Source organism: Meleagris gallopavo, chromosome 2, assembly GCF_905368555.1.
Source record: "Meleagris gallopavo chromosome 2, MGAL_WU_HG_1.1, whole genome shotgun sequence".
In the NCBI taxonomy this organism is placed as follows: domain Eukaryota; kingdom Metazoa; phylum Chordata; class Aves; order Galliformes; family Phasianidae; genus Meleagris; species Meleagris gallopavo.
The window spans coordinates 30447063-30472863 of record NC_139405.1 but is presented as its reverse complement, the minus strand read 5'-3'; the positions used below and the strand labels follow the sequence as shown (position 1 = coordinate 30472863).

Sequence of the window (25801 nt, the reverse complement as noted above, 5' to 3'; positions counted from 1 at the left end):
CATCTGGTTTGTGTTTTATGACCCCTGCTAGGGATGTGTGGTGGGCAAACAATTGGAAAACACTTAAAAACACAAGCTGGAATGTATAGAAATCGTACAGCAGTCTTTCACATGGTCTGTGTCGTGTGCAGGGGACAAAGCAGTTTGCAGAGAAGGTGAATTGAACTGTAAACGCTGCATCCTGATAACTCTCTCATGTAGCCATATAGCTACAATTTCCTTTACTTTCTTTCTGCAGATTTTCCTGGAAGCCCAGCTAAGAACACAACCAACGATAAAATGAAAAAACTATGCAGCTGAAGAACTGAAGAAGCATTTTTCTACTTGGTGAAAATGCCTCTTATTTTTTGACAGCGACTGAAGAACAATGGGGTCAAACACACTTGGGAAGGCTGCAACATTAGATGAGCTTTTGAACGCTTGTATTGAAATGTTTGGTAGGTGTTCTCAATACTTTGCTTTGCTGTTGTTCTTTGAATTCATATTATAGCATAACCCCTGCTGTTCTCTGATTTAGGCAATCTTTCCCTTGGCAAACATTTCTATTCTGTAAAGTTTTCCATGTTTCATTTTGTCCCAGAATTATACAGGCCAGAATTTTAGTCATATGCATATTGTGTTAAGAAAATTTAATACAGATAAAGAGCAATGTTGTGTATAGTGGTTTTAAAACTAAACAAATGCTTAGTTGGATGATTCAAGGAGTTATTTCTGGCATTGTCTTGAGTGGTTACACAGCTGCTTTCCTGACCAGTTGTTACTCTAAAACGTTTTTCAAATCATCATGCAATAATTGGAAATAATATGACTCAAGGGTCATGTAATCTTTTTACTCTTATTTAAATGTAGTGTACCAGGTCTGAGGGAAAGAAATGATGAAGTAGACCTTGATCCACAGCGCCATTAATCAAGAATTATGTCACCCTATAGCCAGATGAGATGAGTTCATGGATATACTTATATGCTTTGAAATGAGTTCTTAATTCACAAAGCTACATTTAAAGTCTCTTGGAACACAGGACAGATTTTGATTTGATCGAAGGCTGTTGGTTTGTTTTTTTTTGCCTTTCGGAGAGAAGGAAGCATCCAAAGATGAGAGGAATTAAATATTTATGGGCCAGATTTGGTTCCTGAGCATACTGCAACTCTGTATATCCTTTTTTTGTAGACCATGATCAGATCTGCTGTCCTGTATACCTAGTGAGAGGTAGCAGAACCCACATACTTCATGTCTGTTGGGACTAATATCTCTCTTCCATATATACATACTCCCTTGACAACTCTAGTCTGTATGTTGTTCCTGTTTCATATGCACATATAGACTATTGTTTACTGAAATAGCAACAAAGAGAAAATAACATAGGATTGTGGGTACTGTGGAGTGTGAACAGTCAGGCAGCCAGCCAGGGAGTAACTTCCATAGCCTCAGTGGCTACACTGCAGAAACTGGGGGAGTCTGTACAGCAGCTGGAGGTGCGATCCACATATGGACTGAAGTGTTGCTTTTGATCCCCCTTTTTAAACAATCTAGTGGTTAATATGCAACTAAACAAATCTTATAAGTGGTTTTGGATAAACCATCTCCCTGCCCTCTCAGTGGACTAACTTTAGATTTGTTATTTGCATAACCCACTGTCTCATTGCACTCATTTAGCTTATGCTAGACATGTCCATGCCTGTTATCTGGACTTTCTTTTCCCTGCAGCACTATGGTCTACCAATAGTTTCCTCTAAAGGAGTATTTGTGTGCTTTGCTTTTGTTTCCTATCTGTTTGGTAAATAATGACCCAAGATTTTAACTTCTGATATTTCTTATCTTCACTTGAAGGATATATGCTTCTCTGTTCGCAGCTAAGTAGTTCATTCACTTGTTGCTCTTTTGCAGATGACAGAGGAAATCAATGCTCCAGCCATTTGCCGAGAATCTTTCTTCTAATGCATCGCTGGTATCTGCCTTCCACAGAACTGGCTGTCAAGCTTCTGTCTACATATCCTTTCAGGAAGTCTTGCAAGTCATCATTACAGTGTTGAAAGGAGATTGTTTCTGCAACTGCATGTAAAAATTTGTTACTTAATTAGTGACAAACAGAGTTTGGCTCTTTCACCCTAAAACATGGAAATCTGGGAGCTTCATTCGGCTTTTGGTTGTAGATATTTTCCATAAGAACAAGTTTGCTGAGGTATGCTTTGAATTATCTTTGAATAAATGGAAAAATGTTGCCAAGATAACTTTTCAAATTTATAGTAGCAGGATGGTATTGGACTAGTATGAGCTTTCAGTGGTAGCTAAGAACCTACGTGTCTTCAAAATTGTTCAGCAGAATACTCAGAATAGTGCAGTAGAGGCATTTTTGCTAGGGCAAAAACAAAAATGGCAGCCAAGAAATTGTAATTGTCTTAAGATACTGTGTAATTGAATGAATATCAGATCATGCTGTAGTTGTCTGCTGGAGGAAAGTTGTTAATACTGGTTTTGTTCAACTGGTCTAGAGTCACTGTCTAATGTAGATAGAAGCCACATTACTGAATCAAGGCACCTAAAGCTTTCTTTAACTAGAATACGTATAGAGATGCCAGTGGGGAGAACTGCAATGAATTCAGACTAAAAATCTGCTATTTCATGAGGTAGGCATGCTTCTGTTTTCTATTTGCTGTGAATACTATAATTGTAATTTATTTTCCTAACGTTTAAAAAAGTTATTGTTTTAATTTGATCTCTAGTCCATAGTAAAGTTGAATTACTGTGCTTTGAAAACAATGGTTTCAGCATAACCAGTGCTTAAGACATATAACTGCACAGAGCTGATTGAAACCTTGTGCTGTGTATTACGTGGTGTTTGAGCATGACATCTCTTACAGGGAGACGAGATCAGTGCCACACACAACAATAATACTTTTTACTTCCATATATCATCTATTTTGGTGGAGGAAGTTTATCTCTGGGCTGTTGGCTTCAGTTCAAATAATCTGTGCGTAATTTATGATGACATGAGTATGTTAGTGATGTCAGAGCTTTTACAGATCAGATTTGTTCTGATCTTTGCACCTAACTGTCTCTGACTCTAACATCTGCATCTAACTCTGCATCTAACTGTCTCTCCCTGGTTAGGCTGTGCTTGTTTAGGAGCATTTCTCCATAAAATAGAAAGTATGAATTTTTAAGCTAACGTGCTACAACCTGCTTCCCTCAAACAAATGACTAAATTATATCACTGTGTTGGAATGGGAGAGAGGTACTGAAAGTAGCACTGATAAAGCCTTTTTCCTGCCCTCTTAAATAGAAGAGGAATTACCTTGTTTACATGGTTATCGTGGTAGTGCTGCCACTTTAACTTCACATTTTCATTTTCACTGGAAAATGTTTTTCTGAGCACAGTGTCTCACTTAAAAAAGAGACAAATGCAAGTCATTTGGGTGCCCTGGCAGTGTGAGTTGGGGTGGGTGTGGTGTGGCTGTCTTTTGTGTGTGTCACCCCACACATCTTTTAATTTGACATTTCAAAAGAGTGCTCCTGTCTGGTACTGTGGTGAGTTAAATGAAGGAAATTATATGATAATTTGATTGCACTGTGTCACCAATCCTGTCGTCAGTTATAAGCTGGAATATTTTGGAGTTACTTGAGACTGTTGATTCAGCTACTAAAAGAGCTGGTGGTACAGCCCATTTTTCTAGGTCTGTGACTGTTTATTTTTAAAGTCTTTGTCATCAGTGTCAGAGAGAAGTACAACATCAGCAGGCTGGGGTTGCACACTCTCTCTGCCCTAAAACCACTCAGTCTGAAATATTTGTAAGTTCTGTTGATTAAAATATGAGTATATCTGTACAGCCACTAAATATTACACCTGAATCCCTGGGTGTCTCTGAACTGATTTATGTCAATTTCAGATACTGGATTTTGGAATTTCCTGCAGAATTTAACTTGGACCTTGGGCTGATTCGTTTGACTGAAGAGTTTCGAGAATTAGCCAGCCAGCTTGGCTATGAGGATCACATCGATCTCATTGATATCAGCAGCATGTAAGAATGTCATGAGCTTCAGCATCTTTCTCTCTGTTCTCTGTAGCAGCAGAATTCTAATTCTGTGCAAAATATGAAAGTATTAAGGGCCATCCTAATCTTGAGAGAGCAAACAATCATTTACAAAAAAAAACTCTCTTACCTTCTAAATTTGAAATTCTACGTGTAGTTTGATACTGAAGTCTCTTATCTATGCATAAGTATTTAATATAAATGGTAAATAAATAATTTTCCTGATTCTTTTGAAAAAGCCAGTAATAATTAAATGATTAATATTACTTTCTTCCTGTTACTTTTCATGATAAGCAACACAGTGATTGGCACATTGTGTAAATCTTCTATTTTCTTATGGAAGTTTTTTGTTCTCTTATCTGTAACCTGCCTATTTTTTCAATGCATTTCTGTGTGCTTTTTTCTATTATTTAATTCAATAATCTTTAGCACTGACACGTGTAATTTTCTTGTATTAAGTGATTATACTACTATTTCCATGACTTCTAAGAAGTTACCTTTTAAACATCACCAAACAGGCTCTTTTATCTCACCTGATATTGTAGATTTTCTTTTAAAATGTGGTATAGTCAAAATTGTTTTTCCTTATTTAAAAATCAGTGTAGCAACCTGGAAGGTTGGCCCAACTAATCTCAGTGAAGGCTGCAAGATTTTGTGCAAGAATGCCAGTGAAATCACATGAATGTTAGCTCTTCAATCTTAGTTTTAAAATATTAAGTTAGGAACTTCTTTCTGCTCTACGAAGTACCTTTGCTGTATTTGGGTAGGAGTTATTCCATTACTTGTAAGCAAATGGTTTACACTGTTACGCACAAACATTCAACTGATGGTATTTCTACTGTTCTGTTATTTTATGGACTTGTGGTCTTACAGAGTTAAAATTAATTCTTGATGTTATTGAAGGTGGCTTTTTTTTTTTCTTGATCAGTATTTGACTTATTTTTCTTGTATTTCCAAGGCACTTTTGAATTACAGCCTCCTGTACATTCTCATTTTCTTCTGATGGAAACCTGCTATTGTGCATCTTATGCAGATATCTCTGAAATCCTTACCCCTCATTATACATCTGAACATTATCCTATGCTGAGCGTTGTCTGCTAGAGGTCACAGATAGATCTCTTGATAATTTTATGTGTATTGATGGCTACTCCCCAAAGAGAAATGAGAATTGTGTCTAATTTTCTGCTGCAGACCTTCTTATGACTGGATGAGAAGAGTTACACAAAGGAAGAAGATTTCTAAGAAAGGAAAAGCCTGCCTACTGTTTGATCATCTGGAGCCCATTGAACTAGCTGAACATCTCACTTTTCTGGAGCATAAATCTTTTAGGAGAATTTCTGTAAGAAGCCTCCAACTTTGTTGTTTGCAGCTAGGATCCCATCCTAGGAAAGGGCGTTCATATTGTTTAACAAAACATTTTTTTTACATTTCATCTACTGTGTAAGAGAATGTGCTGTCATATTGTCTTCTATCAGGCAGTTCTAGCAGCTAAGATGAGCAAGAAGTCAGTGTTGGCTGGTATTGCTACAGCTCCCTACACAAGTTGAAGTTCCATCATAAGCTTCTGAAAATCCACGTTTAAGGGAGAGCTGAAGAATACTTTCCAGAAGTTCTCAGGAAATCTAATTCTGGTGGTAGCTATCCATGTGGAACAATATCCATGAACATACAGAGAATGAGCAATATCAGAATGAGCAAGATTTAGCAGAACTAGCTGCTTGCACTACAAATTGATCAATTGATGTAGGAGGAAGGCATAGGAAAACTGGTGCATAGTAAGCTTCTTGAGTTGCAGTTCACACTGCTGTGAGGAGCTCCTGTTGAGAGCCCAGATTTTGCTCTTTACATCAATAATGCTGTTGATCAGGTATTGGAGTGAAGTGAAAGTTCCTTTTTATATGCTTCTTGCTTGTAGCACTAGGTCATTCCTATACAGTATCACTGCATGAGGATGTCAAGTAAAACTGCACAAAATAAAATGTTTTAAGTGTTGAGCAAATCATGGAGAAAAATGATTCCATAGAAGTAATAATCATATTCATCATGCGTGCCTTAGTATTACCTGGCATTCAAATGCTGAAGTTTTAAGTGATACAACAAGAACTGTAAATAAGACAAAAGAAAATATTTTAAGAAAGTATTGATGTGCAGCAGGGTCTGCTGAGCCTCAGTTGTAGGCACTTTCTAAACAAGAAGAGCTTTGACGGGGAAAAAATATCAAAGTTTCAGTTTGACTCTGAAGTTGTCCACCATTTTACTGAAAATGTCTTTCCCTTTCCTTGTTAGTTCACAGACTACCAAAGCTATGTAATCCATGGCTGCCTGGAGAACAATCCTACTTTGGAGAGATCTATTGCTTTGTTTAACGGTATCTCCAAGTGGGTCCAGCTCATGGTTCTCAGCAAGCCAACACCCCTGCAAAGGGCAGAAGTGATCACAAAGTTTATCAATGTTGCACAGGTATGTCTTGTTTATGAGTCTTTCCAATATGAAGCAACAGTACAGAGGTTGCAGGAAACAAGTGAACTGGGTGCTCTTTGGGCTGTTTCCTGAGTGAAAAGTCTGTTCAACATGACTGCTAGTATTTCTTTCAGGTGTGGCACATCTGCATTTTTTAGAAGTCAAAACAATAAAATGTATTTTTTCTTTGTTGTATTCTGTTTCCCAACTGTCATTATCATGTGTTTCTTGCGGAACTAAACTAATTTAAAAAATAATTGCTGAATTCCCTTACATCCTTTGGCTTAGTTGTTTCCAATGCAGCAATGGTAGGATGTCTCCCTTAGCTTGTCTTCTGTGATACTGGATAGCTGCTATACATATGCCCCTTACTTTTATTTTTCCGTGATCCATCTCTCCTACAGAAGCTCCTTCATCTCCAGAACTTCAACACGCTGATGGCAGTTGTGGGAGGTCTTAGCCACAGCTCTATTTCTCGCCTGAAAGAGACTCATTCTCATCTGTCTTCGGAAGTCACAAAGGTATGGTGGACAACAGAATGTAAAGATATTGAGCAGAACATCACTTCTTGAAGGTCTGATGAGTTCTGCAGTTCAGGTCTCATCAGCACAATACTTGGATCTTGGCAGGGTATCCTAAGGGACTTGGCTTGGGTTTCTCTCAGTGAAGAGGAATCGACTCACAATCTCTGCTTGATTGCCTGTATTAGAGAGAAAATTAACTCTGTTGACTCAGCCACAAGTTATGCTCATTAAAACAGATTAAGGAAATGCTATGAATGCTTTCACAAGGACTTGCTTCTTTGGCTATTGTAGGACTGGAATGAAATGACAGAGCTGGTCTCTTCCAATGGAAACTACTGCAACTACCGCAAGGCTTTTGCTGACTGTGTTGGCTTCAAAATTCCTATTTTAGGAGTTCATTTGAAAGACTTGATTGCTGTCCATGTCATTTTTCCTGACTGGATAGATGAAAATAAAGTGAACATAGTGAAAATGCAGCAGCTTTCCATCACCTTGAATGAACTGGTTTCCCTGCAAACTGCTTCTCATCACTTAGAACCTAATATGGATTTAATTAACCTGCTCACAGTAAGTATTGTGCAACTTCCAATTTACTTCTGTTATTTAGATGTAGAATGCCAATACAAAGTTGAGTGTACGTTGTTACAACATTGTTTTTTTTTTTAAATTTAAAAAAAGAGGCAATGCAGAATAGAAACAAGTTCATGTGAGATGTGAATGTATTCAGAGAGTATGTGATGACTGGATACAGAAACAGAAAACAGTTGCATCGATTCATTTATTTAAAAAAAATAATGGAAAGAGAGATGCTTCTGTATTAAAAGGAAAAAGTTCTGACTACTTAGAATTTAGGTTTTTGCAAAGTTTGGGCTATGTGTTGGCATACTTACATCAGTGAAATACTAACTTGGGAGTAATTTTGTTCCTTCTCCCCTCTGCTTTGTAAATGATACAGTGTTCTTCCTATACCATAAGTAAATATATTCCTATATGATGTTAAATAGTTCCTGAAAAAAACACCCACAAGTGTCAGTGCTGAAAAGGATTTATTTTAAGTCCCCTTTTTTAAATATGTAGACAATTAGTGTCATTTGATAATAAATACGATGCTTAACTTCAAAAGATATTGAAGCGTGCCCCCTGAATCTACTGACCAAATTCTGCTTCTGCTGAATTTTTTTCAAGTTACATTGATCTTAACCGCAGCAGCATTTGATCCAGCACCATGGTTTGATTAGTGGCAAAAACCAGTTGGAATTAAAGACAGGAGCAGTGAAACTTGAAGGAAAGGAATGTCGTTCGTTAAAACAGTTCATGTTGCATGCAGATAAAAGCAAGACATCTCCTCATCTGAGAGCTGTCTTCTAAAGATATCACTTTAGATAAAAAGAACTCTCCCAATGTGTGATCATTTTATGCTGTTTCTATTCTTATTTCACTTTATCCATCATATCTCTAATCCAGACTGAAAGAGAAGCTGCTTGCTGTCATTAAGTCAGTAGAATTCTTTTCTAAGTAAACTTAGAATCAAGCAAGGTCTGTCCGAGACAGAATAAGATAGATTTGAGAACTTTTCCAGTGATTCTGTTTATTTTATTGGCTAGCATGAACTTTTCTACACCAACTTTTTTTTCCAGATTTCTTTTGTCTCTTTTAAATGACAGACAAAAGCTAGATCAAAGCCAGGGAATGACTTTGGCTCTGAACTACTGTGCTCATCGCTGCCTGGAGAGGTGGGAGCTGAATTCCAGCTTTTCTTCAGTCAGGTCATGGACCTGAGCTGAATTTCATTACTTGTCTCCTTCTATGTGAATGCCCTGAGTAGGGGTTATTGAGCAGGAGCTTGGATTTGTTCCTTTCACTTTACTTTAAAATGCTGAAAGATATGTTTATCAGAAATTATGCAGTTTTGTACTTTGTGGTGGATGTATTCTGGAACTGATCAGGTACAGAGACTGACAAAAATGAGCCTGAGCTTGGAGCTACCAATCTGGTGTCACTTCATTAAGGAGTAGGACAAACTTTTTCTGTTGCACTTTGTATGAAGCAAATGGGAGCACATCTTAATCACGGCTGGTGGGGCAGCGAAGAGAAGGGGCCACATATAGCCCACGGTAATGCCTCTCTAATTTGATCATAGATAGATATTTATCATCTTGTTTTGTTTTAATAGGGATTGAGAGTTGTTTCTCATCTCGAGTTCACAGTTTCTGACAGATTTGGCTGCAAGTAGGGGGAAGTGGAACATCAGATTTTAGAGAACTGAGGAATAAGAAACTGAGCACCCAAGGGCACAAATTAGACAGTGTGAAGTGAGAAATGGAAGCTGAACTACTGCTGTCATTTTGATTAGCTGCCACTCTCTTTTGGGTAACAGTCTGCATTTCAAAAGGAGCTGAAAGCATCAGATTTTTCAAAGACTTGCAGTTTGATATCCATCACTGTATCAGCATGAGTTCTTGTATTTTACCCATTTTTCCATTTTAAAAGTATTTCTTTCGTTTTCAGCAAAATGAGATTTTATTTATATTTATATAATATTTTTTCCAATCTATATTTCATTTACCAGGAAAAGTAATTGAGTATAAGAAGAGTACTACTTCATTCATGATGCTCTGATATATTTGTTCCTCATATTGCACTGCTGGCTTTGTAACAGTTGAGCCAATCTGACTGTAAATGATTGAAGCTGCATGCTGCAATGTTAATCCCAGGCCTGATCAGGGGTTAAAATTAACTTGTGCCACTTTTTGTCTGCTGTCATGATTCCATGGTTGTAGCTGTTCAGTAGTGATGAAGATGGCCATAGGCATCCTAAGACTTTTCCAGGGTAATTCTGTCTGTTTGTTGAGTAGTGTGGGAGTTTTCACTTAAGACAGCAACTTTTGGAAGTTTAGAAATAAATTTGTACAAGATACCATCTGGATCTGAGTTAAGACCTCATACTATTATGAATATTCCAACTTCTCTTCCAGTGTGTTATGTTTTGTCCTCCTTTGTACCATATGAATACATTTCAGTCCCTTTACTTACAGTTGTCTCTTGAATGGTATTAATGAACTTATGTGGCAGATGAAACATTTCTAACAATCCTTTTGTTAATAAAAAAGTTAGAAATTACAGGCTGGGGTCAGAGAAAGAGAAGAAAAGCTGGGGTCACAGCCGAAAGCTGACAAGAACTGCGGGCTGGAAATAGCTGACCTTGGGATGTGCAAATGGTCTTTTAGCAGATTTAGCCTCCCTTGTTGCAAAGTCAAGCTCACTTTTCAGAGCCAGATGAAGTAATTATTCAGTTTATTGCTATGTCTTTCTGCTCTAATACATCTTTAAATTAATTCCAAAACTGGTAAATGCATGTAAATGCATTGCTAGTGCTGTGCTCTTCATTTGTACACCAATCAGCTGGCTCAGCTATTTGCTTACTTTCGCTGTTTTCTCAGCAGAAGCCATTTCTATGTGGGAGAGCTTTTAGTAGGTGTTTCATCCTGATAAGCAATGTGTAAATCTCTTATATCTGGCCTCCGTCCCTTGAGGTGCAGCCTTTTACACCACATTTAGCAAGTGCCACCAGTCTGGGCTGTGCTGGCTTGACAAGTACATCTCTGGTGCTGGCTTCCTGGGCCACAGCTTGCACAATGCAATAAAAAGGGCATTTCATGAACTAAGTGGGCATATGGGAATTTGCCTTGGTGTTTCTTTTCTACAGTGATGAAGCTCTGTCTTCTTTGGAGAAGCTGAGCCCTTCAAGTGTTTTGGAAATGGTTGTCGTGGAGGCTGTGTTAAGAGCTACTGAGGGATTACTGGCTTAAAAGCTGGGCCAGAGAACTTGGTAGTAAACCTCAGGCTCCTTGATAAAGGTGAACGGCTGAAAAGAGAATTTAAATCTCTCTGTTTTTAGTGTTAGCTGCTGCATGATCATTTTTCAAGGGGAACTGGAGTTCTCTCCACAAATAAGGCAATGGTTTGTTGTTTGGAGGGCATTGAGGCAAACACCAGGTTTAGTCGCACAGGAGGCTGCAAAGGCTGAGAGCAAGCTTTAATGATGTGAATTCTCATTTGGCTTTGTGTACGTAAGGCCAAGTTACTTAGGCAAGAGACCTGAATGTAGCATGACTTGGCTGCCTGGGAGCATGTTACATGCTTACTCTTAGCCCGTGCTCCTCAATCCCCTTTCCTGAGTTATCGCCCACACTAGCTCCATCCTCACTGACTGCACCCATTTTACATTCTGACAGCTGAAACTTGGAAAAAGAAGCAAAAGTGGCAAAAACAAACCTAAGCACAAGCTCAGCAGTGCACCCAAGAGGATTAATGGCTCTAGGGACAGGTTCATAATTAGAACACAGGGGAGTTGGACTAGATGACCTATAAATGCCCCTTCCAACTGAAACAATTCTATGGTTCTATGATTTTCTTACCTATTGTGCAGTATTTCCACATTGTTTTCATTTCACTATACGAATAAAAGCCTGAGGGTAAATGTCCCATCACTTTCTGTGGATAGGAAGAGGACCTCAGTCTCTTCATTAGTCCACAGTGGATTTATACTGAGCTACAGCTTATTTGGTGCCACTGTTTTCCCCCCAGCTATTTTTAGGTCTCCATGGCTATTTAACCAACCTGTTCTAAGACTGTATGCAAATGGTGGAAAGTCCCTATCGCTTGTACAGTCTAGTGAAGAGAATGAGAAATGTCTAAACAGCTAAATTGAAAGTCACCCTCCCCAACTTTTCTTCAGTAAGTTCCACATATGAAAAAAGCCATGCCTTTCTGATCCCCCTCTGCTTTCCTCACACCCCTCCCTGCCCAAATTACTAAGGAGAACAGGACAGCAAGGAGAGTTAAATTAGACTGGAAACTGCCACTGTAAAGGCTGTCCTAAGAAGACTCATTGCATTTCATCTGTTGGCACAAAACTGTAGCCTAAATTCAAAAGACAGCTTATTTAACCACTGTGTAATCACCTTGCCAAAGGAAAGATGGTTATTGGGCCTGGTCCTGCTCCTTACTAACTCTGCTCTTCAAGTTCTCTGAAAATAATCATCTGTTACAGCTGTTTATACAGTAGTAATTCCATCTGCCTGCTGTGGAACATTCCAGCTTAACTGGGGGTTTGAAAGATGGATGATAACTTCAAATCAAGCCAATTAATCCAAAGCCAATTGATGCAAAGAGATGACCACAGGAAGCATGCAGTCTCATCTCATTGAATAAAGCTGGCCACAGCGGGGATCACTTTTGTCGTTCATCACCTCAGCAAGGAAGAGTTCACTGCAGACATGAGCCACTGCACGACCACAGCTGCCACAGCAAAAGCAAAAATGTTCATTTTACTTCCACTGTACTTAAGCCCCTTCTTTTCTCTCAGCAAATCCTCTAGGGAAAAGGATGAGTACATTTAATTTTACCTAGAAACAGAAGCTGAAAGGGAATTTGTTTTGCTCAGCATGAGGGGACCAGGAATGGGCCAAGCTGGACTACTGAAGTATGCTTGGATATGAGGATAGAGCCAGAACCAGTACAAGAGGCAGTGGGCCAAACTAGAGCACAGGAGGCTCTCTCTGAACACCAGGCTCAAGCTGCCCAGAGGCCTCCTTGGAGGCCTTCAAAAGCCTCCTGGGCATGGCCCTGGGCACCTGCTCTGGTGTTTAGTACCAGGGGAGATATCTTTCTGCTAACAACCCTGTTGTATCTGACCCTGTCTAATAAATATTACTGGCTTTTTCTCTTTCTTACCCTTAGCTGTCCCTGGACCTCTATCACACGGAGGATGACATCTATAAGCTCTCACTGGTGCTAGAACCAAGGAACTCCAAATCTGTACGTTATCTTTTTCTGCACTTTTTTCATATTATTTAGTATTTCTGCATGAAGCTTTTTGTATTTTCGAATGTCTATTAGTTAGTTTCCTTCATATTCACCTTAAACTTTTTACTGTGTATGATTCTATATGTAAAGAAGAATGAAACATGTCAGAGTTTAGTGAAGTCTCCAGAAAGCAGAGTTCTGCTTTATGCAAAGAGAACCTTTATAAGCTCCTATCAATTATTTATTGTGTGATAATTACTTCATTTTCTGGATGCTGGTGTAGTTACATAAAATCACACTGAATCCAGACATGACTTAGGTAAGCCATGACATTAGCTATAATGATCTACATTAGCTTATTCAGAACAGTCTTTAGGTTGGGCTCCCAAGCAATGTCTGAACACCTTGGAACAGACATCTCATGATTTTTAACTATGTGTAGCTAAAGATAAGACTGCATTGGTACACTTTGTATTATGCTTTGTAAGTCAGAGGTAAACGTCTTAATAGTTGACATTTCGTTTAAAGTATTGCTCTCTCTCCTGCTACCAGCTTTTGGGACTTCCTCTGTCCTGTGAGCATTTCAACACCCTTACTGCCTGTCACATCTAGCACATGATCCTCACAAGCTGAGCTCCACTTTGACACCAGCTGAAAATAAGGGTGGCTGGAAATGCACAGTGGGGTGTGAGAGGTGGAGACCAGTACTGGGAGGTCTTTCTTTTCAGTGCTTATTATACTTTTGTATCTTCTTAAAAGGAGAAACAAGGATGCAAAAGCCCTTAGCTATTAAGTATAGGACTTACCTGAGTTTAAGGATAGTTCATCACTTTTGGAGACCAGCTTGAAGACTGTGTGTGTATGATTTCGATGGAAGATGATGGGCAATATTGAGTAGTTCCACAGTCAGCACTAATTCAGTCTGAATACCTGGAATTTCTCCTGTCCGCACTGGATGTAATTTGACCACAACTGTTCCCTTTGCCACAGTTATACTGGCTCACTCATGCTTCCTTCATTGCCAGTAAAGTTGGGCAATTACAGCTCTGTGCTGTGGGAGGAGTGGGTCACTGCTGTAAGTGAAGAGACTTACCTCATTGCTGCTTTGATCTCAAGCCTCAGTTTACAGAAAGACAAAAGCAGTATGAGTACCCAGTTGTTATTGGAGACTTTGATGCTGTGTTCAATGAATACCCAGGGACTACCTAGTTTGTTGGTTTTTTTTTTGCTTGTACAGCCAATGGGTAGCAGGCATCTCTGCCCAGCACAATTCTGCCACTGAGGGTGCACTAACATAGATTTTTTTTGCTACAATGTAAGATCGATTTCCAACATATAAGCATTGGCACCAAATATATATATATAGAGAGAGTTTGATTGTTCAGAAGAAAGAGGAATGCTCCAGTGGATTTGGTTTCTTTCTGCCACTGTGTACTCAGAGCAGCAGGAGCTCTCTGTGAGTCTGTAGTAGTCCAGCACCAGTGTGCTAATTCTTTGAGTCCCATTAACCTAAATATTTTTTGAGAGAAGGAACACATCAAATTTCCTCTGACCACAGTTGTAAGGATGTCACAACACTGGCATGTTTTGTGTTATCGTATAACACGTTGTCTCTAAAAGATTGCTGCATTCCTGTATGTTTTTAGAGCAAAAATATTTACCAGCAGGTTGTTTCATCAATGTATGGTGACATTAATCCTAGGATTAAAAAGTTCCATAAGTGCTATTGACATGAGTTGAGTGTTCATGTTCCCTGTTTCTTGTTGAAATTCAGTTCTGCGGATATAGGGATTGTTTTCTTCTTAAACTCACCCGAGCACACTAATGTGGTGAGTCAAGAGCATGTCCTTTTTTTTTTTTTTCCTACCAAACACAGTATAGTATGACCTTGTGACCCTTCTTCATCTCAGTATGAAAGTCTACAATATCCTTATTATCACAATAATATAACATTTTTCATTAGGCTTATTTATCTCCCTCTTGTGGGCTCCTTAGGGGCTCTCTCAAGATGAAGAAGAGTAGGTTTCTATGCCATTCCTGATTCTCATTGCGTCCTCCTTCCTGCCCTCAGGTTTCACTGCTATTGAAGCTGGCTGCAGCACTGCCATATGGTGCTGCTTGTTATGAGAACTCACATTTCATAATTCAAATTCTAACATCGTTGTGTTTGATTGGTCTCCCAGCAGCCTACCTCCCCAACAACCCCAAGCAAACCAGTGGTGCCACTGGAGTGGGCATCTGGAGTGGTACCTAAGCCTGACCCAACTGTCATCAACAAGCACATAAGAAAGTTAGTGGATGTAAGTACTCAAAAGAATATATTGGTCAAAGAGAACGTTCATTTTGATACTGTAATCATTGTAAACAATTTCATTTGAGGTTTTTGAGCAATTATTGTGGTGGGGATAAATTTTAAATATCTGTTCACAAATTTGAGCTCTTGCTGATACTTTCAGAAATTTTTATATTTTAGTCCAGAAATCAGAGCTAACACTTATTAAGCAGGTTTCCAGAGGCAAAAATGGCAAATTTTCAAGGACTCACACATCACTAAGTCCAGAGAAGGTCTCTGGAAAGCCTCCCCTGGACCAAGCGTTCTACTGTGCTTATCTGCTGGTAAGAGGCAGGTTTCTTGGTGTCGGTATGTCAGTGCCTGGTGGCCAAGCTGTCCAAGGCGTATTATGCATGGTAAAGATAGTACAGTCTTAATATCATTTTGAAAATCTGGTATGAGGTCACGAAGAGTTCCAGCTGTGGTCTTGCAGCTTCAGAATGAAGGTGGCATGATGAATGAAGCAAACAGAGCTACACAGTAGAAGGTCCTTTTGGAGAGACAGAGCCCTGTTGTGTTGGTGTGTGAGGGACTTTTGGTGAGGAACCAGGAATGCACTGTAGATAATGAAGCAAGATCTCCTTCTGCTTTTCACAAATTAATAACTAACTCTGGGGGGAACTATTAAATTCTGATCTCGTCCATATTACAGGTCAATAATTGGGATTATGTAGTTAAGGTAAATTAAAGTCTTTAGTCTCTCAACCAGACTACACGTACATTTTGCAGTTTCCTCTTTGTAGGTGCTCTTTCAAAAAAATAAGAAAAAAGTTTTCTTCTTTCTTAGAAAGATGCCAGAATTGCCCTTGGTGTTCCTATATTGTTGTTGTCATTGTCATGTGTTGATAAAAATCACCCCAAACTCTCCTTGTTTAAACCACATCCGTTGCAACTCCTTCATCTTTTCTGAACATGGTGGTCAAGGGAAATGCAGGCCCCTGTTCCACATCTTTAGCCTTGTTCAGGACATGTGATATTGAGTCTCACAGAATTAAAACACAGACTGGTTATGGATACAGCTCACAAAGAGACCCGCATCACCCTGTGCAACTGTCAGCATTTTTCCAGTATTTGTCATTTGCTAGCTGCCTTGGGTTGTGCTTTAATGTGTTGGTCTCAGTATAAAATGCTTTAATGCCCCTTACAGATCTCCTCAATTATTTTAAGACAGGATATAGGAATTCTTCAGCAGCTAAAGAGGGCTTGCAAAAGTTCATGCAGTCCTTTAAATTTGGTCCCATATCAATCTCTACTTGGTGTAGCTGAGGTCCTGTGATCATAGAGAGCTGGTTGAGGGAGGAAGTAGTTGTTAGATACAAAGTACTTGTGATCTGGATGTCAAAGTATTAATAAGAAACTAGGACTGAAACAGCACTGTGGCAGAGCAGAAGTGACTGGCTGAAAACAAAGTGAATCCAAAAATGCCTACAATTCTATGAGAAATCTGCTGTTGGGTTATTTGTGCTTGGTTTCCTTTTTGTGATATTCTTAATTAAACAAAGGGAATATGTCACATGGGGCAGAATTTTAGTGACATTTCCAAAAAAGAAGAAATAAAACCATGCACAACTATGACTGAGGAGGTATAGAGGAATTCCAGTAGTTAAATACTGAGGTCAAGTTTTCTTTAAAAATTAGTCTTTTTTTTCCCCCTCTATAGTCCAATAAATATGCATATTGAAGTGCCAATTAGCACTTATAGGAATAAAACAACGGATAGAAAACGTGATTAGTAAATGATTAGTAAAGTTGAATGTTAATGTAAATGTGAGGTTGAAGAGAGAGTACAGATTCAGGACAGTCTGGGGGTATGACAATAATTTCCTTCTGTTTCCAGTCTGTCTTCAGAAACTATGATCATGACCATGATGGCTACATTTCTCAGGAAGACTTTGAAAGTATAGCTGCAAACTTCCCCTTTTTGGACTCTTTCTGTGTGTTGGACAAAGACCAGTAAGTTTGGAGCTCTCTTGGTTTGTTAATTTGTTTTCTTTTTGCTTTTTTTTTTCTTCTTAATTTACAAATGCTTCAAAACAAAATGTTGAAGAGGCAATGTCTTCCAGACCTCCAACCTTCTCATGTCTGTCTTCTCTTTTAAGGAAATTAGTATTAGGTTTAAATGTTGAATTCTATTCTCATTTAACTTCTTATGCTGTAGCAGGTTCAAACTGGAGTCCTGCTTTATCTGATGCTTTAAAAAGCATCTATTCAAATAGATGCAGCCCCATCTGCCAAGGGAAAGACTGAGTGTAGTCACTTGTGATGTACGGATACGCTACAAAGGACATCAAGCAGCAGGAGGATGTTTTTGGGCAGTCCCTTCATTTTGAGTTCCCCAGGCTGCCTGGGTTGTTGCTTCCTTGCAGTGCTCTGCATGAACCGGTGGATACATCTGGCAGCTGAATGCCTCCAGCCCAGGCTTTCAGCTTACCAGAGCTGAGGATCTTCACAGCCTGGGAAGTAGCTAAAAGCTCTGTTTAAATAACATACAAAGGTTTTTTTTGTTTGTTTTGTTGAACTGCGTTCAGTAAAATCTTGGACTACTTGGGGACTTGGACCCAATACTTAGCATGCAGGTTCTGTCTAGATACCTTCCCATATCTCATGGCCTCTTGTGGTATAGCCATCGAGCACTCCATTTGCTATTTGGTAGGACTGGTGACTAACACCAACCTATAACCTCTCCACAGCTGGCTGGGGTAGTAGTGGCCATATGCCTCAGGAGTCTCCTCCACACGATGGCCTGCTCCGTGCCACCAAATTCTCTGATATCCTGAACAAGTGAGGGACCAAGGCCTGTGCTATGAGTTCAGTGTTTGCAGTTTAATGAAGAATAAGAACAACAAAGGCTCTAAGGGAAAGCTTGTTTCTTCTGCCAGGACTGTTCTAGCACTTTCCAAGAACATATTTTGTGTGCTGCATGCTTTTTGTAGCGAGAAGATACTGCTGGGTTCAGTGTCACAAGCAGTAACAGATCCACTCTACTTTTTCCTAACAGAGATGGACTCATAAGCAAAGAAGAAATGATGGCTTACTTTCTGAGAGCTAAATCCCAGTTCCAGTGTAAAATGGGACCTGGGTTTATTCACAACTTCCAGGAAATGACCTATCTTAAGCCAACTTTCTGTGAACACTGTGCAGGTTTTGTAAGTATGTTTTTGTAATCATAAATCTTACTCATAATTTCTTATACTCCAGCATAGATGGGGTGAACCTTGCTCCATGCACTGTTAAAGTTTCTTCAGCTTAGCCAAATGTCTCATTGCATTCAGAAGCACAAGGTATTTCCTCCTGTTGTAGCTGCAGAACCCACTTTTGGTTTGGTGGTTCCTGAATACTGACATTTGTAAGAATTGCTGTTGCAGGTAAAAAGATAAACTATGTTAGCTAAGGGACATTAGGGACTGTATGAATGGCCTCATGTGGTTTGTCTTAACTTCTTTAATTCGGCTTGATTTCTCATGTAAACAAACTCCAGGGAAAATGGATGTCTGGAATGGTACATGTAGATGAAGCAAAAGCCATTCTGTCTCAGAACATGCACATGGCAACGTACCTCTGCTCATAATTCTCTGAACAGCCATAACAGCCTTTATCCTTTCTCTACTGAATTAACAGAACTTCTATTTTTGTCAAGAAATTGGCTGCCAGCAGTTCTATAACATGAGAAACATTTGAATGTATTGGTTTTTAAGTTGCTTTTTCTCTCAGTCATAGCTTACAAGAAGCCAGTTATTGGAGTGCTGTATACAAAATGTGAGCACTTGTGTGGCTTGCAAGCCTCTCCCACCTTTTTCCACTTCAAGTGCCGTGAAGAAACATGAATTATTATAGTTTAGATGTCACTTACGGATGCAGCAGACGTGCATGCTTGTGCCTGCATGCAGCCACACAGATGAGTGAGAAAGGCTGGAGGCCACCAGGGCAGAGGCTCCTGCTCTCTGCCCACATGTGGCCCAGCTCAGGGTGTGAAGCCAGAGCACGTCCCTGCTGCTCCATGCTAGCTTGCTGTAGATAACAGCAGCAAAATACCCTGCTTCTGGTATGTGACCTTTCCCACTCAGTCATACTTCTTCGTGGCTGAAAGTTATAACGACAGTACTACCAAGTACAAAAACATACCTCATCTCAGGCTGGCCCTTTTCCCTCACTTCTGCTTGGCACCCATCACACCAGGACCTTCACGTTCCCTATTGCAGCTGCTGATCAAGGCCAGGGGAAGAAGGAATTCTGCTCATTTCCACTGGAACTGCAGAAGCCTCAGAAATGAGAGTCAGTGCTGATTCAGAAGCCTGCAGGCAGGCTCTGCAGCTCCACTCCAGAAGAAAGAACATTGGGAACTGGCCTGAGCCTATTGTTTTGGGCTGCCTGCTGCCTTAGGAAAACATCATTGCATTCGTGACACTTAGTTCATGCTTGGAAGCCTTCCATCGCCAAGTTGGGCTGAGGAGTGTCCTGCAATGTCCTCCTTACTAGATATTTTTCTCCCTTATCAGTTTGCTGGCTAGGTTTTTCCATGTCTTCATGATTACAACTGGCACAGGAATAAAAATGAGTAAAGTATTGTGTAGGAAATGGAAATAAGGTCATTTTTCCTGCCAGCTCACTGCATTTACTAGCATTGTCCTGTGGATGAGCTGGGCTGATAGGACAGGAACCAGCCACAGCATGCACTGTGTGTTTGTTGTGCATTTCAGCACTGTCCAACCAACCATGGGTGGAAACTGTTTTGAACTGATGCAGTGATTCACCGTCAAAAAAATGTGAACCGATTGTGCAGCAGGATAAATGGATGTGACAGCACACTGGCCTCAGTACCAGTCAAACGTCTAATATTAAAACGAGATGAACTTTAAAGGTCAAGCTAAAATCTAATGCCATTCACCAAGTGAAACCGATATGCTTGCTACCAGTCTCAGTTCCGACGCACAGCTTGAGTTGCACCTCATGTCAGGGTGAGTGAGCAGCCACCCCTTCCAGGTTGGCTGTCCAAATTTGCACAGATCCTCTTACCCTGGCTGAAGCCAGCTTTGCCATAGAGCCGTGTCAGATGAATTCAAAGTTTTAGGTCAGGATTCGTGTTATGTTAAGGAGAAAGCTCCTCAGAGGGAACAGAGCAGAGCTTTGACAACAGGAAAAGTAATCCACATCCCATCAAGTGGATCTGGCAAAGAGAGCTGGGGAAAGCGTAGTCAGAGGTGGCTCTTCCAGGAGGGGTCAACCACAGCCCCACAGTCACTGCACATCTACAGCATCTGCAGGAAAAGACCAGCCTGGTGGCCTTCTGCGAAGGAGGGATGGCAGCAGTAGATGAAGAGCAACTCATGTAATCTACCTGAACTTCAGCAAGGCTTTTTATATGGTTCCACACAATATTCTTGTCTCTTATTGGAAAAAAGCAAGCAGTTCTGTCTTACACAATATGCAGGTTTTTTTTTTACTGTTTCTTTTGTGCTCCACATGGGCTGTGGCTCTTCCTTTTGGCCATTCCTTTACTCAGCACATTTCTCCCACACACTGCATGCCTTCATAGAATCACAGCAAGGAACCACATGCAGCTTCAACTGTCTGGTTGTGCTCACCCTCCCCATTTATGTTTTGAGGGAATTCAGGATAAACACACACTGCGGTCTCTCATCTTTTTCCTTTAGAACTGGAGTCTCTCCTCTCTCTGCTGTTCAGAGTGAAAATATTTTTTTTTTAATGCCATCGTTGCAGTTACTCTCTTCTGAGTGTACAGGTAACAGTTTGCAGGGGATTTTTTTTTCCTACTTCCAAGCTTACATCACGGTGACAGCTTCCCAAAAGCAGAACACGCACATGCAGCCAGGGGGAAGGCCAATATTCAACAAGGACAGCCTCTGGGAGGAGGCAAAGAGGAATTCAGTGACTTGTCTGTCTGTTTTGGGCTTCAACCATTCTTAATGGAAGAAGTCAAGTGAATGGATCAGTCCACGTTTGGGGACCAGCTCCAAAGCCACAAAGTGACTTTGTCCCCAGTGGTGTTTTTGTCTGCCATGCTTGAAGAACACAGGCCATTCACATGCGTGTGGCTGGAGACCAGATGTACCATGGGAATGATCCCTCAGATGGCTCAAAACGAGCCAGAAGCAGAATGTGCTTTGCTGGATTTGGTAAGCCTGATAAGGACAGTGATTCTTTTACCCATTCCTGGCAGTACGCATCAGCTGTGCTGTTCTTTCTCCGGTAGTCCCATTGCAGGCAGAAGTAAGGGGGAAGCCACACAAGGCTTATCACATTTAGAGGAGGAGGTCTGCCTAACAGGAAGGGTGTTAAGAGCAGTTGTATCCTGTTTGTGCTTCTGTAGCCATTGGTACTTCCTCATTGTGACCTCGCTTTCCATCCGGCTTTCTTTTCTGATTCCTTGACTTTTTTTTTTTTTTTTTTTTTTTGTCTTTCTTTGCAGCTCTGGGGTATAATCAAACAAGGCTACAAATGCAAAGGTAAATACATATATATTGCATGGATTTTTCACAATTCAGGTGGTGGGTTTTAGCAGAAGTCAACTGTATTTTTCACTGAAATGGCAGATTTCGCTTGAGGAGTCCATGCTGGCTGTGACCAGCAAGTGGTTGCTGCATCCCACAAAGCCTCACTGTAGCAGGAGAACACCGGTGCTGAAGGCCCGCAGCAGCCCCTGGGATCTGCAAGGGATCTGCAAGGTGCCAGTTTGTGCCAACAAGTGGCATCTTGGAATGCCGAGTGTCCTTATCCTAGCAGGGAAACATCCTGAAGTACATATCCTGAGACCTGGGGTCAGGAAAAGGTCTGCTGGCAGCACTGTCTGTATCATGTACATCCTCATGCCTGTACTGCAGGCTTGCTGCCCATGCAATGCATCAGTGACTGAGCTAAACAAATACTTAATTCTTGGACTGCCTAGCAGATGTCATTGCAAGATCTTCTGCAGAAGTTCAGCTTAAAAAAAAGTCCCAGAACTCTCATATCTCTCTCTTTCCTTCACTAAATTTTTTAATTGCTCACACTGTAACAAGCAGATGAGAACAAGAAAGCTGTAGTGGTCCTCGTTGGCCCCAAAAGTGCAAACCTATTTATTTCTCTGGCTGCAACTCTGTTATGCACAGTGCTGGGCTTCATGATCATGTTTATAGGCAAGCTCCTTCCCTTTAGTCTTAGCCTGGCTCCTAGGAGAAGGGTGAAGGATTGTCAGGATGGTTTTTTTTTTTAGGACACTCCCTGTTCCTGTCTCCTTGTCCCACACGTGAACTTCTCCTTTGCAGGGGTGGGGAACATGCCCATGGTCTGAGCAACTACAACAGAGCCAGCTGTGGGCTATGCTCTTACCATCAGGCTGCAGGAAGGAAAGGTAAAAGTAAAGTTTTGCCACAGCTGCTCTATAAACTCAACTTGAGATCTGAAAGCTGAGCGCTGTCCTGCATCATTGCTTGTAACCATGGCCCGGGGGGAGAGAGCAAAAGCGGCTCTGCAGAATCAAAACTAACAGGCAGTGAAGCATGTTGCTCAGATCTTGGTGGTCAGCAAGTGCAGCCAGTGCCTGTTCCCATCTGTACCACCCACTGCAAAACCAAGCAGGGAAGGTCCTTCAGTACCACTCAAAGCAACAATCTGATGGGAGAAATGAGATCTCTTAACCACTGCTCTTTGTGCACTCGTGAAGTCATCATTTCTGATGACAAAATCATCTCCCTCTTTCCTTCTGCTGCTGGAATGCCATAATATTATTTTTTTTAAACACAATAAATGATCCACTTTTGTGACCGTATTTGTTTGGCTAAGTCCCTCCAGCACATATGCTGACAGCCCTGAGGGATCACCCAGTGGCTGTAACTTTACTATTCCCCTCCTACAGACTGCGGTGCCAACTGCCACAAGCAGTGCAGGGACCTGCTCGTGCTTGCCTGCAGGAAATTCTCCCGAGGAACCTCTGTGGGCAGCAACCATGGCTCCCTGCCCAGCAGCCCTTCCCTGCCACCAGGTGAGGGCACTCTTTTGTTTCTGTTTTCTTTCCGTTCTCATTGCAGGAGAGTTGGGCTAGATGACCTTTGAGGGTCCCTTCCAACACAAACAATTCTATGATGACTCTTTAAAGGCAGTGTCCTTATTGCCACTTGTCATTTTCACATCGTACCAATGCACCACTGCAAACCATCATGCAATTGCATACAGTGGTACATAGAGCCCTAGTCTTGAAAGAGATCTGACCACTAAAAGCTTGCATAAGCATTCCAGAATAACAAACATTTTCTTCTGAACCCTTAAATCCCTTCTTCCCCTCCCCTTAACCAAGTTTTAAGATACCTCTTTGTAAAGGTCTTGAAAGAGAATATTTAAAAAGAAAAGAATTTACCTTCTCGTTCAGCCCAGGATGAAGTGTTTGAGTTTCCCAGCGTCAATGCAGAACACCAGGACCTCGACGGCAGAGCCATCACCCTTGTCACCGGCTCCTCCCGGAAGATCTCAGTGCGGCTGCAGAGGGCAACAGCCAGCCAAGCAACGCAGACAGAACCACTGTGGCACGAACCGGGCTGGAACGATTCAGGGTCTCACACTTTCCCAAAAATGAAGTCCAAGTTCCACGGCAAGGCTGGGAAGAACAAAGGCTTTGCAAAGTGGGAGAATGAAAAGCCCAGCATGCAGGCCGATGTAGACATAGATGCTGAGGCTCCTCAGCACATCCTGGAGCACAACGGCATAGAAACGCTTCCTGAAAGACAGGAATCTGAGGTGAGCAGAACAGATTACATTCTGCTAGTCCATAAGAGCATAGCCTCGTAAGTCATAATGCCAAATCACCCATAGAAAATTATTTTTTACACAGTGGCTTGTATTGTATTGTACTGAAACACTGCAAATGGGGCTTTGGTTCGGAGCGACAGTGCTGTTATGAGTTGGAATCTTTTATTTTTGAGAATCATTAACATACCTGGCCAAATCCTCCTGTACTCTGCACTAGGTCCATAAGAAGGAGCATTTTGATAAACATCTGTGCCCAGGTTAGGGACCTGGTTGCTGCTGTTTTTACCCACAGTTTGTGATTTCATGGCCTCATGCTTTGATTGATCATTTTTGCTAGAATGTGTCTGTTTTCTTTTCATTACAGGATAGCTGACTGCTCTCCCTGAAACACCAAAAAACAGAGATGGCAATAGTAATACAGCAAAAGTTGACAGACTGCCATAGACCACATTTGGTCATAGGAAGTTTTCCTGTACCTCATACTTCTAAATTCAGCCATCACCCTGTTTTCCTAGCTGATAGGCGTTAAAAAAAGCACTATTTATTTTCACACACGATTAAGCCATTTGGAAGAACATTGCACGGACACAGCAGAACAGATCTCTGCACTCAGTGTTTTCTCTTGTATGACTTTGTGGAAACTTCCCCTCCATGCCAGTGAGGATATATTTGGCATCCTTTAAAAGTACTGCATCATTTCAGTATGCCTGCCAGCAACAACAACAGCGAGGACAGAAGCCAACCATCCACATTCATTTGATAACACTCCTTTTTCAGAGGCTTGTAATGATCTCTTAAGGAAAGAAGTAGGTGTGGATGTTGATTAAATCTCAAAAAAAAAAAAAAAAAGAAAGAAAAAGAAAAAAAAACCCACAACCCCTTTCATTAGGTCCTCTACACTGAAATCTCTTGCACACCTGCGGTTTTGAATTTTGGACACGTTTACATTGCTACGATAAGCACACATCCAACACTGTGATAGCTGTTATCAGAGGGAGGATCCTTCAAAGCATGTGTCTGGGAGTGAGGAAGTTCCAGGACACTGTGCAGGTGGTTGGTGATACTGCAAGGGAGAAGTGTCCTCTCTGCCAGCACTGGTTAATGGTAGAATTAGTGTGTAATAAATGTCTTAGTTTTAAGTGTGTGTCTGGATGTGCGTATAATACTTCATATTTTTCCTCAGGATGCAAGTCACACATGTTAAGACTAAAATGTGACACTAAGCATACATCCAAATTAAGCTTGTTAAGGTAGGCTCTAACTCCTCCATCTGTAGTGACTGGAGAAGCAGGTTTGAAGTGGGATTTCTCAGAAGCATTAAGTTGCCTGAGAAGCACAGCCCTCACATGGAAAAAGCAAGGAAAATAAAGCCCAAGACAAAGCTCATACCTGAACAGCATGGTCCAAATTAGCAGACAAGTTTTTATCTTCTTCTCCCTTTGCCTCCCCACAGAAATAGATGTGGGGAACTCAGGCTTTGAATCAAAGCAACCTGAGTATAAGATGTCCTACAAAATTCAAGTCATTGCACCCTTTACCAAGGGATCAAGGCCTCAGGGTGAAGGAGGGCTTCCACTGGCTTCCCTAACCAAACCTGACTGACTCCTCTGTGGTAATCCAACTGTTGGCACAGCACAGTGTACATGGGGCCTGCTCAGCTGTGCAGGTTTCCTTTGTTTCACAACCCCCCTAGTAATGATGGTAAAAATCTGAGGAGAAAAGGCAGAACGTGCTCTTACTGCTTGAAACTCAGAAATAAGCACTACAGCAAACACTGGGGCTAGAAGCATCCTTAGCTCTCACTGCTGTGGGCAAAGAGCAGAGACTAGCAGAAATATGTCCTGTGCTGTCTGTGATGGGTCAGGTGATGGGTCACCACACACTGACTGCTCATGCACCGTTACAGCAC

At 41.0% G+C, this 25801-nt stretch overlaps 1 protein-coding gene across 2 annotated transcripts; it reads left to right on the top strand.

Moving 5' to 3' along the window:
• The first annotated feature begins 2492 nt into the window (after positions 1-2492).
• On the top strand, positions 2493-25031 carry RASGRP3 (RAS guanyl releasing protein 3). 2 transcript variants are annotated; one of them, XM_003203939.5, is made up of 14 exons: positions 2493-2625; positions 3886-4017; positions 5221-5368; positions 6316-6489; positions 6894-7010; positions 7305-7580; positions 12756-12833; positions 15008-15121; positions 16991-17106; positions 18152-18299; positions 21581-21617; positions 23006-23131; positions 23516-23880; positions 24257-25031. In XM_003203939.5, exons 1-14 carry the CDS (start codon positions 2621-2623, stop codon positions 24263-24265), a joined length of 1845 nt encoding a protein of 614 aa, XP_003203987.2. In that variant the 5' UTR covers positions 2493-2620; the 3' UTR covers positions 24266-25031. The 2 variants fall into 2 exon arrangements, with proteins under 2 accessions (XP_003203987.2, XP_010705187.2); XM_010706885.4 differs by having other exon boundaries at positions 15005-15121.
• Positions 25032-25801: the final 770 nt, after the last annotated feature.

Bases quoted from the DNA above. Each gene is read 5' to 3' on its own strand.
- RASGRP3 (XM_010706885.4), top strand. The intron at 4,018-5,220 runs GTAAGAATGTCA...TTTCTGCTGCAG, and splicing joins CTCATTGATATCAGCAGCAT to ACCTTCTTATGACTGGATGA. The intron at 18,300-21,580 runs GTAAGTATGTTT...CTTTCTTTGCAG, and splicing joins GTGAACACTGTGCAGGTTTT to CTCTGGGGTATAATCAAACA.